The sequence below is a fragment of the Siphateles boraxobius genome, unplaced genomic scaffold, assembly GCF_051911475.1.
Source record: "Siphateles boraxobius isolate OS27281-9 unplaced genomic scaffold, OSU_SipBor_1 11, whole genome shotgun sequence".
Classification (NCBI taxonomy): domain Eukaryota; kingdom Metazoa; phylum Chordata; class Actinopteri; order Cypriniformes; family Leuciscidae; genus Siphateles; species Siphateles boraxobius.
Genome location: NW_027508711.1, coordinates 9,608,620 through 9,626,535, shown reverse-complemented (window position 1 = coordinate 9,626,535; position 17,916 = coordinate 9,608,620). Strand labels below are relative to the sequence as shown.

At 38.5% G+C, this 17,916-nt stretch overlaps 1 protein-coding gene across 1 annotated transcript in view; it reads left to right on the top strand.

The window, feature by feature from the left end:
• The window catches only part of unc119a2 (unc-119 lipid binding chaperone a2), a 28,257-nt gene that overhangs the window by 3,556 nt on the left and 6,785 nt on the right, over positions 1–17,916 (top strand). The window contains exon 2 of the mRNA XM_077195665.1: positions 17,679–17,792. Within this exon, the coding sequence (XP_077051780.1) occupies positions 17,679–17,792 (114 nt within the window). The remainder of the gene's footprint in view (positions 1–17,678; positions 17,793–17,916) is intronic.

The following is a 17,916-nucleotide window of genomic DNA, read 5'->3' as shown; positions in this document are numbered from 1 at the left end:
TTCTATCCATTTGCATTTGATGATGCTTTTGTCTAGGGTTGGAATAATGTCGTCTCCAAATTGCCTTATATTAAGCAACATTTCCTGTCACTGCAGAGGATTTGACATATGAAAATTACTATTTCTACAGTCAGCACAAGGAAAGGGAAGTATTTGAAGGTCACAGGATGTTTGATGAGCTCATTGTTTTAACATTTTTGTAAATGTCATTCCTGAGCATGACGGTCTCAAATTTACAATATGTCGGTATCAGTCCAATAACTTTATTTCCTTTTAGGCCATTAGAAGCAAGTAGCCTGTTCTATGGATTTTTTTTTTTTTTTTTTAGCAGTTAGCTTTGCTCATGGTAATTAGTCCCGGGTAACTTATTCATATTTTGACTAATTTAGGCACTATTTCAGAAGTCTGTCCTTTAACTAAACAAATTAATCATGGCTCTTGGCGAGAAAATACCCTAATTGAATCCAAATTGAATAAATATACAGACAGTATAAATTTAACTCTGAACCTTGAAAAATATAATTATAATATTCATATATTCAGTCTGAATGACAATGATCCACATACTGCAGTCCACTGACTAAAGTCTTTGCTTTAATACCTGCACTTCATTGTCAGAATTGCTTTGAAAATCATCCTGGCTAACATGCATGTTCATGAGCTCCAAGAGGCGTATTTAAATAGAAATTAAGAAAATATTAGAAAAGTGGAAATTTAGGGCCAGATTTACTAAGAGCTTGCGCCAGTGCAATCTCCCTTTTGGTTGTATTATTAGCCTTTGTTTTAAAGGTAGGGTAGGCAATTTTCGGAGAGGCTAACAATAGAGAGGTAGCTTTGAAAGCATGAGATCCCACCCTCCCTTCAGGATAAACACGAATGAACAATAGGTGTGTTGAAAGATACAGTACAACTTACCGAAATGTTTATGCCTCATACATAATATCGATCAATCTGTGTTTTTCACCAGCGGAGAGAGGTCAATAAATCTCTGGGGAACAATGTCACATGTTACATTTGCCTCAGGAAGCCATTTGATAGCAGTTAGTTGGCTAGACAAATTATATAGAGGAGTATTTTGCTAAATATTTTTACTATATGCACTATATTAAATATTTATTATATTTTTACTTGTCAAAATATTGTAACGTTGTTATTATAGCCTAGTAAAAACCACATATTTATGTTTAATTTGAGTTGTTATTTTTAACCTTTAAAGGGTAACTAAACCCTAAAACAACTTTTTTTTAGTTAAGTTTATTAATGCTGTTCATTGATTCGAGTAAATTTTTTGACATTTGGGTATAAAGTGTTTTAATCCTACAATATATGGTGGGTATTTCTCAAAACCAAGAATGCAAAGAACGGACTTGTGTTCTTGGGGAGAACGCTCTTGCTAGTTGTTCTTGGAAGAATGAACTTACAAGGTGACGAGCGCACAGAACGCTGCTGACAGTTTGAGACGATGAGTCTGTGGGCCGGTTGGCTCGCTAGCTAACGTTACACCCGCAGGCTATCAAATATTGGCATTTTTTTTTCTTAAAAACGGTTGGCTCGCTAGCTAATGTTACACCCGCAGGATATCAAATATTGGCTTTTTTAATTTTTTCTTAAAAATAACAATATTTGATATCTACACAGTTGATTTCTCACATCAAATGTTCTCAGAAGTGAATTTAATGATGAAATAGCGTGCGAAGTTGTAGAAAAACGACTTACTGACCTTCCTCTCTCTGCTTCCCGCTCCTTCCTCGAATGCCGAAATGAATGCTGGGATATTTCTGCCGTCAAGTTCACACAAGTAACCAACCGATGCTTCCTCGGTAAAATGGGCGTGTCAAGAACACTTCCGGGATTTTTAACCGTTCTTGCCAAAATGCAAACCTGTGTATTGTGACAGTACTTGGGCCACAAAAGATGACGTTTCACGAAAACAAGTACAGACAACAACACAGATTGAGAAAGGGCCGGTGTAAAAACATCTGCCCTCTTCAGGTTGAACTGTGGCTACTGCAGTTGGATTTTCCTATTGGTTGTTGTGGTACTGTGTGATGTAAGCAAGCATCAGCTCACCATGCTCTTGCCTACAGAGAGACGCGGGTCTCAGGTGCATGCCAATCCCCCAAGCTGGGCTCTGCCCACTTTTTCCTGCATTTTTCAAATATTGCCAGTGGGAGGAGTCAGGCTCTGACCAAGGGTTGAGTTACGTTTTAATAATAATACCAGCTGACAGGATTCTCTGTATACAGCATTAGGTGAGATATCTACTGTACCCTAATTATCCAAATTAATCAAATCACAAGATTTGAATTGAAATCGTGAAATTTGTGTCAAGTTATAATAAAAACCGTAGCCTACCAGACATTGTACCATGTAAACATTGTAACATGTTGTCACTAAACTTAAATTTCTGTTTAGTTACCAAATGTTTTGACAATCACAATATACATCCTGCTTAAATGTCCTGCTTAAATGTCCCTGTTTGTCTGGACAGAATGTTGAAAATAGCAAATTTTCATGAGCATACTTGTTCTTATTTATTGTTCTTATCTATTTATGTTATACTATTGTACTATTGGGACAATAACAAGTTTGCAGTAGTGCAAAGATGTCAATTTCATTTTGTAAAAAGTATTATTTTAAATTTAAAACACTGTGCATTTAGTTGTCGTTGCTAGTTTGAGTTGAGAAACACACATTTCAGCATTATCACTAATCTGTGTGTAGATTTTCCTTGACAACCAAGCAAGTTAACTCATGAAACCATGTGTTTATTATAGCGCAATCGCAATATTGACCTCAGTAATCGCAATATGACATTTTCCCCAAATCATGCGCAGCCCTATTCAAAACACAAACACGTACAGCAGGGAGCAAACAAAAACGTCACGAGAGACGGCGTTAAACTACCTCATGTCTCAAAGCACATAACATTACAGTAAAATTGATATAAACAACTTAAAAAACACTGACCTGTAGGCTACCACCGGACTGCTGCAGATTCATTGAAACTCAAAAAGTCGAGGCAAACCGCTTAGAGTATAACGTCACAAGTTTCCATCTCTTCAAAATTACAGTAATGGCGTGAATGCAGCATAAGTTCTTTGTTTTGGTCCAGAAGGAACTGTTGAAGGTGGCTGCTGTTTCAGTTGCGATGCTCGGTGACTGAAGTCTGGCTAAGGGGCCGTTAACACAGAACAAGTTTTCCATTCCAATGCACTACTTTTCCATTGTTTTTCTATGTAAACACGCGCTATAAGGTCGTGTGCAACCTGTGCACTCGCGTCTTGCAGCGGCACTCAAGTTAAAATAAGTTAAACTTTTAAAAAACACATCACAAGACCTTGCGTTTAACCCCCATTCCATAGCCCGTGTCTCGTGTTTTTCCACCGCTAAAACGTGTTCTGTGTGAACGAGCCCTAACTCTGCATAAAATGAAACACTATTTTAAATAATAGTTATAAATAAATAGTTTATAATTATTTTATAAAATCAATCCCAGAGCACTTCAGATTCTTGAAAATCACTAAACTGCTTTAACAGTTCATTGGGCTCAATATCTTGATTCTTTGCACTTCTCTCCCTTGTTATTTGTTTTAAACAGACACCGTATCTATATAGCTATTTCACTCAGTTTTAGATGTTAGTCATCTGTAAGAAAGTGTTCTTGGTTATTGGAACTCAAAATAAAAGTACGTGAATTATGCTACTATCCACATCTGATGAAAAATAAATGCAAATGAGTGCATTTCAGGGACTTGGTGTTGTAGTACATTGACAAAATCCTTGTCCTAGCCAGTATTCATTCCCAATTTAAATGTAATATCCTGTTCCTGTTCCAACTCTATGCACACAATTATCAGAAAGTAATTTATACGAACGCTGTACTATAGCAGACCAGCGAATCAGGAAAAAGTTCATTACTCTTCCTAATTTCATCAACTACATTGTTATTCTTTAAGACTGCATTCAGTGCACACAACACTTCGGATCTTTTTGCTGCACTGTTTACGTCTCGCTTTACTCTAGGTTGGATTTACTGCTTATGTGTTTTTTCAGTTCCATGCCAATTCTGTTCTTAATTCTAAATGTGACCCAGCTTCAGTGTTAATCTATCCAGATTCTTTTGCCATATATTCAGACACTTTATAGCTTTTTGTCTTCTGCAGAAAAAAATTAAAACACTGCTATACATACATTTAGATACGCGAGAATGATTATTACCTCAACTCCCTTACCCACTTTTACAGACCTGTTACTTTACAATACGATTTTTGTTTACCTCATGAAATTAAGAGAAATGTGAGACTTAATTAGTAGTAGTGAGGTTATTCTATTGTTTGAAGGCTGTGAAGAGCAGGACGAGGTCGAGGGCCGTGGGAGGACTGCGCGAGGCCGGTGCCGTGATTACTGATGAGCGACACCTGCGCGACGCTGGCCTCGTATCTCTCACGGAGGAGCGGAAACATAAAAGGAGGAGCGACGACAGTGGAGATCGAGAGAGGCCAGGCCTAGATTTATGTTGTGTTTTGTTTGTTTTATTATATGTGACAGCAGTCGTCCGCAAGAGGCTGCTGTCATTTACGTTTCGTTTTCGTACTACATCTAACTTCGTAAAACTGGTGCTGAAACCCTGGAGGAAGGAGGAGTGCCCTCGCTGCTGAGGAGTATCGCTGTGCTGAGGAGGTCGGGCAGCACGAAGGAGCGTTGACCGCCGATGGCTGCCCGAGGCGATGGAAGAACAGGTGGGACGGAGAGTTCGCTGCCGTGCTCCTGGGTCGAGGAGGGATGGCTGCCGTCCGAGAGGGAGCGGAGGAGTTGCTCCCGTTAGCCGTGGGCCGTAGCCTGTTGCCGTCGGCAGGGAACGGGAGACTCGATGCCGGCTGTCCTCGACCGGAGGAGCCATCGCGTCTGCCTGGAGGCGGAGGAGCGTCGAGCCGTCCCCCAACGAATGTCCAGTACCATCTCATGGAACCGCGATTGAGTCTCTCAGCTGGTTGAGGACCGAGCGGCAGTGTGTACAAGATTTCTTTTTTCTTTTCTCTCTCCCCTCTGTCGCTCCTCATGCTTCCGTCTCCTTTTCTCTCACCTCGTCTGGGGGGAGTCGAGCGCAGTCTCGGGTGTACCCCCCGGCCTGCGAGGGGTGATGGGGGTATGTGGCAAGCAGGACGAGGTCGAGGGCCGTGGGAGGACGGCGTGAGGCCGGTGCCGTGATTACTGACACGGCCAGGCATGGATTTATGTTGTGTTTTGTTTGTTTTATTATATATGACAGCAGTCGTCCGCGAGGGGCTGCTGTCTTTTACTTTAATTTTGTATTGGTTTATTTGAGAATTAAAGTTTGAAGAATGTTCGCCGGCTCCCATCTCCTCCTTCCTACAACATCTAACCTCGTTACAATGGCATGAAATGAAAATATTTTATAAATGCATGTTATTGATTTTATTGTGAATGATTCATCCACTGAATTGGCTCTACCACTCTCTCTCCTCTCCACCTGTAGATGGTGTGTGGTGAGCACACTAGCGCCGTTGTACTGTGGCTGCCATCGCATCATCCAAGTGGATGCTGCACACTGGTGGTGATTGAGGAGAGATTCCATAATTGTAAAAGCGCGCGTACAGTAGAACATATGAAAGCGCTATATAAATGCCTCCATTCATTCATTCATTCATTCATTCATTCATTAGTTTCATTTTTCAAATTAAATTTGTATTTGATTTTCAATCAATGTCATAACTCAATTTTCCGGTGAAACAACAGACTTTTCTCTGGTGATGTATGCTGGACATCTCTAATCATTTTGTCCGCTGAAACCATGTCCCTTTCTTATAATCGCTGCTTTTTTTCTCTTCATTTTGATGTACACCAAAAACGGATGAAAAGATCTAACACACAAAGATCTGAGACTTAAACATTTTAAATGTTAAAAACACTGTGTCCTCAGTTCTTCAACCAGCTTGTTTTGAGCCATAAATGCCATGAGACTAGTAATCACATAAATTTAGGACTTATTAGTAACCCCCACCCCCCTCCTTTTTTTTATTTGTTAGTTTTGACTTAAAAAAGTCACTTGTCCCTTTAGTTCTGTCCACTGTCTGCTCTTACTGTCATTTCCTGTGTCTATATCTGCACCTCTAAATTCCAGATGGCTAATCTGCCAAGCTTAATGTGCTAAAAATGTACACCACTCCTTCGCAACCCATTGTCCTTAGCATGGCCTGGTGTAGTGAAAGATTCAATCCCCCTTGGACAGCAGAGCAAACCTATTCGTAATACCTGATCAGAGATGATGAAGTGGAGGATGATAAATGTGTTCCTTTTTGACAACTGCGCATTATTCGGTTTTGAATGGCATTTATGGTATTATACGGTATGTTTTATCAGATAACTTTCAATGTTTTGATATGATTTAGTATCCAAACTCTTTAGAACATGGATTATGGCCTGTTAGCTTGGCAGGCTAATCGGTTGGCATGTTAACTGAAAACACAGAGACATGTTGAATTTGACTATTTGTGGTACATATAATTTGACCATTTGTGGTACATATAATTATTTGACATTTAGGTTAAAGTTGCAGTAGTCAATTTATGAAAACACTGTTGAAAGTGAATCCAGAGCACAACAACACACTTGTTGTCAATTAGCAGTAGTATACACTCATGATGGGGAAGTAGAGAGTGAGCAAGAGGGAGATTTGAAGAATGACTGTAGAAAGAGAAATGGCTGAGAGACATTACAAAAGAGAAAAGTGGTATATCACTGGAAAAAGGTTTGTGTTCAGGCAAGAGCTTTAGGACCCCTGTTAATATTAGAAAGATTTCCAGCGCTGGAGAGACCTAAGCAGAAAGGCCTAAAAATAGACGCTGAGGTTGCATTGTTTCTACTCCATACGTGAGTAACATTGGGTTGCTATTTTCCACAGTACCAAGATATGCGGCTGCTGTAATGTTAGCTAAAGTAACAGGACAGTTTTGAGTGTCATTGAAGCATTATTTTGCTTCACTTCAGCTATGATAAAGAGACATCCACTCTTGCATTGCATGTTTGTGCATTTTGGGGGCGGAGTAATGAAGGGAGGGGTGGGTTTGATTTCAGTGTTTCTCAGAAATCACGTACTCTACCTTTACAACAATGGGTGTCATTCCCTAAGTGTGCATACACATGAATTTGTACATGAAATTCGCATATGAATGTTTTCCCAAACAAATCGGGATTGCCTACCCTACCTTTAATTTCGAAGAGGCTAGCAATAGCAAGCTAGCTTTGAAAGCATGAGATCCCACCCTTTCTTCAGTGCGTCCCCAAAGCCACGTCTCCTCAAACACATGAACATGCACAGCCAGAACAGAGTTTGTAAAGCGTCACAAGAAACGGCATTAAATTACCTCAGGTTTCAAAGCACATAACATTTCAATAATAATGAATGTAAACAACTAACAGAGCTCTTACTTGTTCCACCATTCAGACCGAATGCCACGATTGGACGAACATTTCTTGGTCCTTCCACAAGATATATGTAAAAAAAAAAAAAAAAAGAAGTTTTTTTAATATTTAGACCACTGGCACTTTTATTATTGATTGTTATCAGGATGTGAAGAGTTTCAACCAGTAAAACAAAAAGTGTTAATGAAAAACATTGCCTAACCTAACTTTAACCAATAACTTTTGTACTAACATTTATTCTAAGTTTATGGAAAAATTTAAGAATAACAAATCTCATACTCTGCCTTATGCTTAGATGAAATTCCATACACTGATATTTAATTTTAAATATTTCATATGCAGTGAAAGAGTAAGAAAAGCTGCCTTTTATCTCAAGCTGGGAGGTTTCTCTGTATAATAATAATACAGATATCAATGTATTTTTGCCTGAAATTTTTAGTATCTGCCTATAATTAGAAATTTTCATAATTTTCTTTTTCGGCAAAATTGGCCAAAAATGTCTGAATTGCTGCATCCCTAAGACAAACTGAGATGATTCAAGCAGTATTTAAGCAGTAGCTACAGTTCAGCGGAAAAAAACTTGAGAAACCAATCTTGCCATGTGAGTCTTTTGCATATATTTACATATTTGTATACTGCTAGAATCTGCAATCAGAGAACGGTTATTTAATGACACAGATTTGTTCAGTTTTGAGTGGTGATGCTTGAGGATGTGCACGCAAAGAAAGAGCGGGAGTTCACGTAATGCACTCTCAGACCGTCCAATGCCTGTGACTTCCTGTTTCCCTTTTTTACTTGTCCTGTTTTTTTTATTCTTTTTGAGCACTTTAAACTCTTCTGTCATGCCAGTATGTTGTTGGTCTTGTTTCCATGGTGTGCTCACAGCGGTCATCCTCTCACCCGGCGCTACTTGATGCTAATGCAAAATGATCCAGGGTCACGTTAAAACGGCCAAAGGCACGGCGGTCATGTCTGTGCTGACCATGAAGCGAATTTCCTGGCTGGGCATTTACAAAGCTGAGCCTGAATCTACCGGACATGTGTAATTGTGACCCCTATCAGGTTCTCTCGTCCTACAATGTGCATGTGTGTTTTTGTGAGAAGAACATGAAGTACTTTTTGAGGTTTACATCCTGTTCGTGTGCATGTGCAAACAAGTGTTGCAAGACTGTGCAAAACACTTAATTATCTTATGCTTTCAAAATTACAAATATTCTGGTCACGTTCAGAGCGGCTACTCAATGTCATCTAGATCAGTGGTTCTCAGCTGACCCTGTCAGAACAGACCTGTGACCTGTTTTAGGGTCATTACCAGTTGAGAATCAATAATCTAGATCTCTATTCTTTGAAATGTCAGTTAGTGATAGTTAACTAACTGCTAACTAGTTAAGGGTTGTTTTGTACTTGCGGTGAGGCATCTAGTTAGGGCCTGAGCACCGATGATGTGAGGACCCTATTGGAATTGCTCTGTTTATTATTATTCTAATGTTCGTTTACCTGCTCTGAACATATTTTAAAAGTTAATTTGTTCGAAAAACACTGTGTAATTTGGAATTACATGTCTGTATTAGTGATTACTGAATGGCTGTTCACTTATTTTAGTTTTGTCAGACCTAGTTTTTTTAGCAAGCCGTTTTTCAGTTTGACTGCTTTGATGTAGCAAATATCTGGTGGTTATTTTTGTGGTTGGGCTAGTATTGTTATGAACATATCCACAGCTTGTTTTAAACGAGTGGTTATGTTGCGCGTGGCTTGCGCCTGGCTTGCGCCTAAAGGTCAGAAAAGTACTGATCTTCTCATTTGAATCAGTCATGTTTCGTACACATCTCTGTATCTCTGTATTAGTGCTATAAGGGCTAATATGTATACCGGTTTAAATCTTCACAATATATGCCAGCACAAAGGTCTTTAAGCAAGCAAGATTTGTTTTGTGGGGGTTTGTTTGTTTGTTTGTTTGTTTGTTTGTTTGTTTTTCGTTTGATTTTGGAATTTATAATCTTTTGTCCCTCACAAATGAGTATTAATACCATTCATACAGTTGTTTGTTGGATACTATATTTACAAATAAATGATATCACAATATTTTCTGGGATTTTATCATTAACGATAAATTGACATTATTTTTTGCTGAGTGTGTTTATTATGTTGGTACGTTTACAGGTTAAGGACTGCAGTGGACAAATGACTCCTGAAGTTTTTGATATTCATTCTATTCTGTGTGGTGGTCAGTTCACAACAATGACCCAAATCATCTTTTCCAATAGCTTAAGTTCAAATTGACCATTTATGGCTATTTTTCCCTTTTTATAAGGGCAATGTTTTAAACCTAATTAACTGTATGCATCATCTTTTGAGTCAAATGATTACATTCAATCAATAAATTTAATTATAATAATATGAAACGATAGGGCTGTTACCAATCAAAAGGAATCGGTATCAACAAAATTAATCTTTGCAATGCAGAGGAAACACGGAAGCTGCATCTTAAAGGAGAACTTCGGTCAATTTTAACATTGAGCTCATTTTTTAGTAAATTTGGAGTGCTGTCAGTACAGAGAACAACGACAAAAATTGGTGTTGCCTACACAGTGTTATCCTTTTTTTAAAATTTGCACCCTGTTGACTTAAATGGGGCAAGTTTTAAACCTGCTTTTAGCCCCTTAACATCCTTGATGTGTCATTTCAAGTGCACAGCTATGTGAGTGATTTTATTCAGAGTGAACACGGTGAATCTGACTGCAGTAGATGTGAAAGATATGAATAAAAGTGATGTTAATTCAGCCAGCTCACATACCTGCATTTACTTCCTGTTTTCGGTCGAAGTCCACAGTAGTCGATTATCGAGTGCGCGCGATCATTGGTAACTAAGCAACAGTGGAGACTCAGACTGTCAGCCGATGACGGTGCTGTGCTGTGTGGTGTTCTGAGAAAATCAGCTCAAATGGATAGTTCATCCGAATCGGATAGTGAACACCAATGATCGCACACACGCACTCGACAATCGACTACTGTGGACTTCGACCGAAAACAGGTATGTGAGCTGGCTGAATTGACATCACTTTTATTCATATCTTTCACATCTACTGCAGTTCACCGTGTTCACTCTGAATAAAATCACTGTGACACATCAAGGATGTAAAGAGGCTAAAAGCAGGTTTAAAACTTGCCCCATTTAAGTCAACAGGGTGCAAATTTTAAAAAGAGGATAACACGGTGTAGGCAACACCGATTTTTGTCGTTGTTCTCTGTACTGACAGCACTCCAAATTTACAAAAAAATGAGCTCAATGTTAAAATTGACCGGAGTTCTCCTTTAAGTGTCATTTATATGTATTTACACTCAAAACGTTGAATATCGAGATTTTAAATGATTTAAAAAAATGAATGGATACTCTAAATGTGAAGTGAAAACCGCCAGTACGTGATATCATTTGAGTTTCAACCGATTCAAATGGCTTTTTCATTCAGGAATTCATTCAAACGATACGTTCGTTCTGTAACAAAACACCAGTGAAAGTCCCATGGCTTTGTTTGGAACTATTTTCGATGAAGAAATAGAGCAAAAACAGGCAATATTGTGTCTAAAAATGTAAGCCACTTAATATTACCTTGTCTATTTAACTGTTATATAAAATCAATATCACATTTTTACAGAGGCATCTTGCCCCCTAATCTTGAACATTGGGGGCATTCTAAATGCATTTTAACAGACTAAATCAGAAAGCGTTCATTCTAAATGCTCAAGCGCATTAGTCTAACCTACTAGACTACATCATCTAGTAGTCTATGTGTTTACTTGCTAGGTGTGCTCTTGTAAAATGAGGGACATACTCTAATGTCAGATTGCACATCGTTAAAACAACAAACACGATATTATTGTAGACTTATTGTAGACATATTATATTGCACAACCACAACCCTATGTAGGATTCAGTGTTGCACAGTGATTCAAACTATCATTGCTTGCATGAGCACCACAGCTCAATATTGAAACTCCTAGACCATGGCTCTGACAAAATGTTGGTTGCATTCTTGTATCTTACAAGAGCTGTTGAGTAAAACCCTTCCGGCACACTCTGTCTCTGCCGCCCACCGTGAGACATGTTAGTGTGACACCTGCTCATTCCCGACTCATAGACACAAACCTGCTACTCTGTGCATTACCTCACTGATCTGGGCGATGTGCCTGAGAGCGGATTACAGGTCACCTCTTATTAATGTACTGCTACACACTTTTCTAGCCACACTCACGCAGACTCCATCAGTCTCTGTATCTCTCTTGGACAAAAATCTGGCATAGATGAATAGCCAGATGGAGCGATGGAGTGGAGAGGTGATGATGTAGTGTCATTTGTAGTCAGTGAACAGAAGTCGATGTTAAATTAATTGTTGCTCTAAAGGTGTTAGTTGTTATGTAGCGGATACTGAGGAATTACATCCCTGCGTTAATCCTCATTACTATCGCTGTCATTCACTGCACAGATTATTAAATGGGTTTAAGATGAGTCAGACATTATAAAAGTCTCTGAATGAATGTAGATCACCTAGTGCAGTTGTAACCCTCCTCAAAGCAGTTTTTGAAAGTCTTATGACAGACATCAAGGATTAGATGCTGTACAAATGTTTTTTTGCCTTTCATTTGCATAAAGTTAAGCATTTCTCTGCTTTTTAATGCTCTCAGCATGTTCTCCACTCGTGCTAGAATGAATTGAAATGTAAGTCAATCAGTGGCGGCTCGTGGGTTTTAAAATGGAGGCGGCACACTAAATTGTAATGTCTGGGGATCCCCTGCCGAGGATGATGATGACTATGATGATGATTATTATTATAACTTGTTTAAAGGGCCTTTTGGTCACTTTTAGACAGAAAATTACACACATACAGCAAGATAATACAAGTATAATTTCACTCCCCTAGGCTATCACTCGAAGCAAACATCCATCCCTTAAATTTCCGTGTTAAAAGAGCGAGTTGGGCCGTTTAGTGAAGCTGATTGCTGTAGCCTATATATCCAGCTTAGGCATGGAGTCTTCCTTCATTTTTAATTTGTAGTCTAGATACTGTTTGAATGATGGCTTGGTAAATTTGTTGGCAATCAAATATTCAATATCGCTACTCTCCATAATTAATGTACTTGGTGGAACAGCGTAGCAGTTCAAACTAATCTCGCGTAATTTACGTCTTTTCGATGATATGTTGATATGCTATGTAACTTTCCTCAAGTGCTGAAGGTGAAACACTCGTTGGTGATTGGCTGGTTTTTTAACCAACTGAGGCACAAGAGGCCGGCTATGGATTTGCCTCCCCCTCCCCTTCTCTATCTCTTTGCGGTTGTAATTATGTCGGCAGATTCGGCACGTCTGCGAAAGAAAAGCGGTGCTTTCGATTTCATTAACATGTTATGGTGTTACAGGGTGAAATTACAAAGAAAAAATACACATTCTGAGCCATGAAATGCAAATGAATAACTGGGAATTTTATTAACATAAAAATTTCCTTCCATTTTCAACCTAAAATTTTGGGTAGGCTGTGCCTCCCCTGACGAGCCGCCACTGAAGTCAATAATACCTGAAAATCTTGTGTTTTGTCATTACTGTGAAATCTCATTTATACCTGCAAGTTGCATATATTCAAATTTAGTGCACGAAGTTTCACATCAGTAATGCTTGCATATCTCATAACTGATCGTAAGGGGCAAAGTGTAAAATGTCGTCATAAAAATACTAGCAACCTCCAAAATAGCAGCTTTTATGCAACGGAGCACTAAATCAGCTGACTAGCATTCGATTTTTCACATTTTCAATTCACATTTATTTGTAAATCACTTTTAACAATACTTCACAATCCTGGGTCAAAAATGGTCTTCAGTGGTGGCGGACGAACACGATCATCCTCACACACTGTACAAAGTACCCTACCCATGGGAACTGAGAGCCCAGTACTGACAATAAGTGCAAAGATATCGTTTGTAATAATCTCATCCTTTTTGTGAATTAAAGAAATAATCAATGTCAGGACAGTTCATAAAAAAAATCTGCTTAGAACTACTTTACATTTTAAATTACAAATTTGTTATATAAAGTCACTGATTTGAAAAGTGAACAACAAAGGGGCAGTTCTGTTATTTTGCACTCACATTCCAAGACTTAATGCACGGATCATTTGGCATAGAGTATCAGATTGTTTTGTTCCGTCCAATGCTGTGGTTAGCAATGTCAGATTCAGAAATCAGATTCAATCATGTATTTAAATATGTTTTTCAATCCAGAAACTTTGCAATGTGATGCTGCACATTGCAAAGTTTCTGGATTGAAAACCATATTTAAATGCATGATTGAATCTGATTTCTGAATCTGACCTTGCTAACCAAAGCATTGGACGGAACAAAACAATCTGAATGTATACTATATGGTCTACAGAAAGCGAGCAAAGATCGCTGCCATTATAATCATTGAAGCTGTCAATTACAATCCGAGTTACACAAAGTTGCACTTATGCAAAAACTCCCGTTGTAATCCATGAAACTGCAATCTATCTAGAATCTATTGTTGACGTTTATACTTTAGTTGGATATAATGACAGGATTCATGAGCGTGCAGAACTCGCGCCGGGTTTTGAGTGGTGTGGAACTGATTTTTGACTAACTTAAAAACCTCTGATTGGCCAACAGATATGCTGCCGACATATATTCTAGAGAGCTCTGTGTTTGCATTGTGGGCCAGACAGCATTCCATTCAGGTCAGAGTCTGTTTTTCGGTGCTGTGCGATTAATGCCATTACAAAACCAGATGGGAAAATGTATGATTGAGGACTGTGTTTGGTCAGTTGTAGTTACATCACAGTGTAGTGCAGCAGAGAGAGAGAGAGAGATACACAAAACCTGCCTGCCATTTAAATCTCCTGATCGCGTCCCAATCCGCCCCTGCCATGCTGAGACGCCTTAAGCTGCTTAGGGCCTAATCTGGGCCCTGGGCTCTTAGGGGAGCACATGTACAGTGTCCGTAGAGGAGGGGCTAAACTGTGGCATGTGACCAGGGAAATGCACCTTCTTTCAGGTGGGCTTATTTAGAATGTATGCTGTGTTAAATCCATTCATAGGCTGGATCTTGTTGATAACATGATGTTGTGCATGATTGTGGACAATTTTATGTGGGTTTGTCTTTAGAAAAGCAGACACATTAAATGCATTTTTCTAAATGGTATATTAGAATTAATGTGTTGCAAATAAGGTTTTGTGGTATATTAAGTATTTAGAAAATATCAGTACCTTATGAAGACAGTGTGGTTCAGGTTGCTAAAGCCAACATAAAGTGTGAGTTTTTTTGGTTTATGTCTCCAATTTAATGTCATACAAGTCTATACATTTCCTGGCAAGCTTTATTCTTCAACAGTACTCAAAAATGACGTTATATATTACTAGAAAATGCCATTACACATTATTACTCTTTCACAATTTGACTTTTTAACATTGTTTGCAATTGCATACAACAAGAAATGACCAAATTTTAATTTATTAAATGAAATTTTGAAGGAAATACATGGATGTAACATGTAAGAATAATAACACCCTAATTATTTTCAATCCTATCTTTAGTCCGGCTCTAAGTTTCTATCTGGTTATGGGCAATTAAAGTGATCCACAAAGTAAGTAAACTCCCATTTTACAAATGTAAATGTATTGCATACAGGTTGCAAAATGTGTTAGAATGGTAATGTTTATGTTTTCAAATTACCACAGTGTCTACAGTCGTTTTGGATGTCAGCCTACTAATGGTTTTCTTATGGTGTCTCTGTAACAAATACTACGTCATCCTGAGTTTTTGTAAAACGGTTATCAGTTGTTAGACAGAAGATGTTTTTCGAAACAAAGATGTGTTATTACAATGTGAGACACAATTAGAATAATAGCTGAAAACCGTTTTATTTTTAAACTTCAATAACATTAACCCTAATGTGACAGATCGCTCCCCCAGAATGTGTGCTCAGGAAATCACACACACAAAAAATCTGAATATCAAGTGCCAACAACTGCATTTTAATAGATGGCTCATTTGCAATTTAAATGCTGCTGTTGTGTAAGCCCTGATGAATTGCATGTGATGTTTTTATTCGCATTATTGTTTGTCCCTGCAAGGCTGAATGCGGTGGATAGGGTTTTTCCCTTTCCCATCTTTATATCTGTCCAGGGCTGCGTTCACCAAAAGCATCGCAAGCTTAGGTTCGTAAAGACCATTGGTGGCAATTGTTCTACGATCAACTTGGGAAACGCAGCCCAGCATGGTTCATTTGGTGTTTATTTACCAATTTACCTTTTTTTTAAAGATGATGCTTGATACTACTGTATAAATACCCTTAAGTTAGTTTGAGTGCTCTGAATAGGAAATTGTGAATCACAGCACTTGGCCTAAAATACTAATTGGTTACCATTGCTCTGTGTAAAACATAAGGGAGATGACCGAATTATTGACTTGAAATGGCTTATTTTTAATGTGGCCTCTGTTTGTCTAAGCAGGGTCTAATTTATTTGTCAAATAACATCCCACGGGAACAGTCATTCTGGCATCTCTAATGAACTGCCTAAGAATGAGTCAGAATTCCGATGTGTACAATTCATGGGTACGTCTCGCAAAACATACCCACAATGTACTACCTACAGAGCAGCAAACACTAATTGGCGCTGTCACTTCTTATGGTTGTGGGGATTAAGCAAAAATAGTGCAGACTGAGTTCATGTGTGTTTACATTGCATACTTGCAGGTTTAGTGGTAACAATGAAGGTCTGAAACAGACAGATCTTGACCGCTTTCACTGCCGCTTTGTCAAGCGCCAGGCCAGGTCATTTTTGGTTGTAGATATGACAGATGCTATGTAAAGTGAGTGATTGCATCCGCAGCATACTGCAGTGTTTTCTTATTTAGGAGTCGTGCAGTTACGTCTGCTAACGTTCGCTATCAAATGTCATCGCCGTGCTAAAAGTTCATTAGTTGTGTCCCAAATGACGCACTATGCACTTATACACTATGTATTCAACCATGTAGTTTATGAATTTTATAAGGTTATTTGGAGTCTGATACCCCTCCCCCTCCGCTACATAAATTAAAGCTGCGACAGTTGAGTGCATGGTGTCCAACATTCCACACTTTTTTTGGTTTTTTTTTGGTTAAGTGCATCCGGATATTTAAAGTACACTTTCTTTTTGGAATTCAGTGTATATTAATAATCAGGCAATTATTTCAGGCAATTATAATAATGCCTCTGAGTTTGCATCCCTGGATGTTAATTGCTTATCAAAACCCTTAAAAATCACATAATTTGTATATTATGCACATACTTAATAAGGGTATGTTCACACAACAACAATGTACTAAAAATGGAAACGTTTTTCCTTTGCGTTTTTCGTGGACAGACGACAAAGTTGTAAAAACGATCCCGTTCACACTGATCCACGAAAGCGATTAAAAACGCTGTATTCTGCTGCCTGGCCAATAGTTGGCGATGTCACTAAGTAACACTGCACACCTCTAGACTGAACACATACGTATGCGCATGTCATGATTTTCACAAATTTGCATTTTTGTAGTTCACACAGAGACAACTGTATTGTTTTCAAATATGTGCATTTAAAAACCCATTTTCAAAAGTTTTAGGCCCCCAAAACACCATTGTAAATGAACGGCCAAAACGCACAAGTTTTTAGTTGAAAATGGTGTTGTGCAAACCGGACCCTAAATAATGCAATTATAATATTTGGACAAATTTTGCTCGTTTTTTGTTTCGTTTTTGTCTGGGATAAATTTTAGCATTTTTGCTCTTTATTTTATTAGGATTTATATAAGGATTTTGGACAAACTTTATTTTTGTTTTAAGATTTTTTTTGGCTTTGCTTCCAAGTAAACTCTCTGCTGTCTTATACATCTGTGTAATACTAAATTAGGATTTTGGACATCGGACCTCATTTCCAAGTTAGCCTGGGTGTTATTTATCAGTGGAGACAGTTTTTGAAAAATTTTCATCCAGTCCTTCCAGTTGCATAGTTTGCCGGTGCTAGGCTAGCGCGAGTCAACGGTATCTGCTAGCCTGCCATTAAAAACAGTTTTACCCACTCCTCAGTACACCAAAAGCAAATAAATTATAACGCCAGACTATCGATGTAAATGTAAGTGTACAAGATTGTAGGGAACAGGAATATTAATTTGTAAATGTAGTTAATTTTTTCTTTTTTTCCCCCAACAGACTATCTGTGTAGTCCAGAAGACAACTTGTACAATATTGACTTCACACGTTTCAAGATCAGGGATATGGAGACAGCAACCATACTGTTTGAGATCACCAAACCACCAGCCACAGGTGAGTGTGAGCAGCCACTTCCAGTGGGTTACCGAATCCAGTCATGTGATCGGCAGTATGGAGAGTGTACTGGATCTTGTGGGCCTAACATCCATGTATTTGATCTACTGTATATACAGTTGAC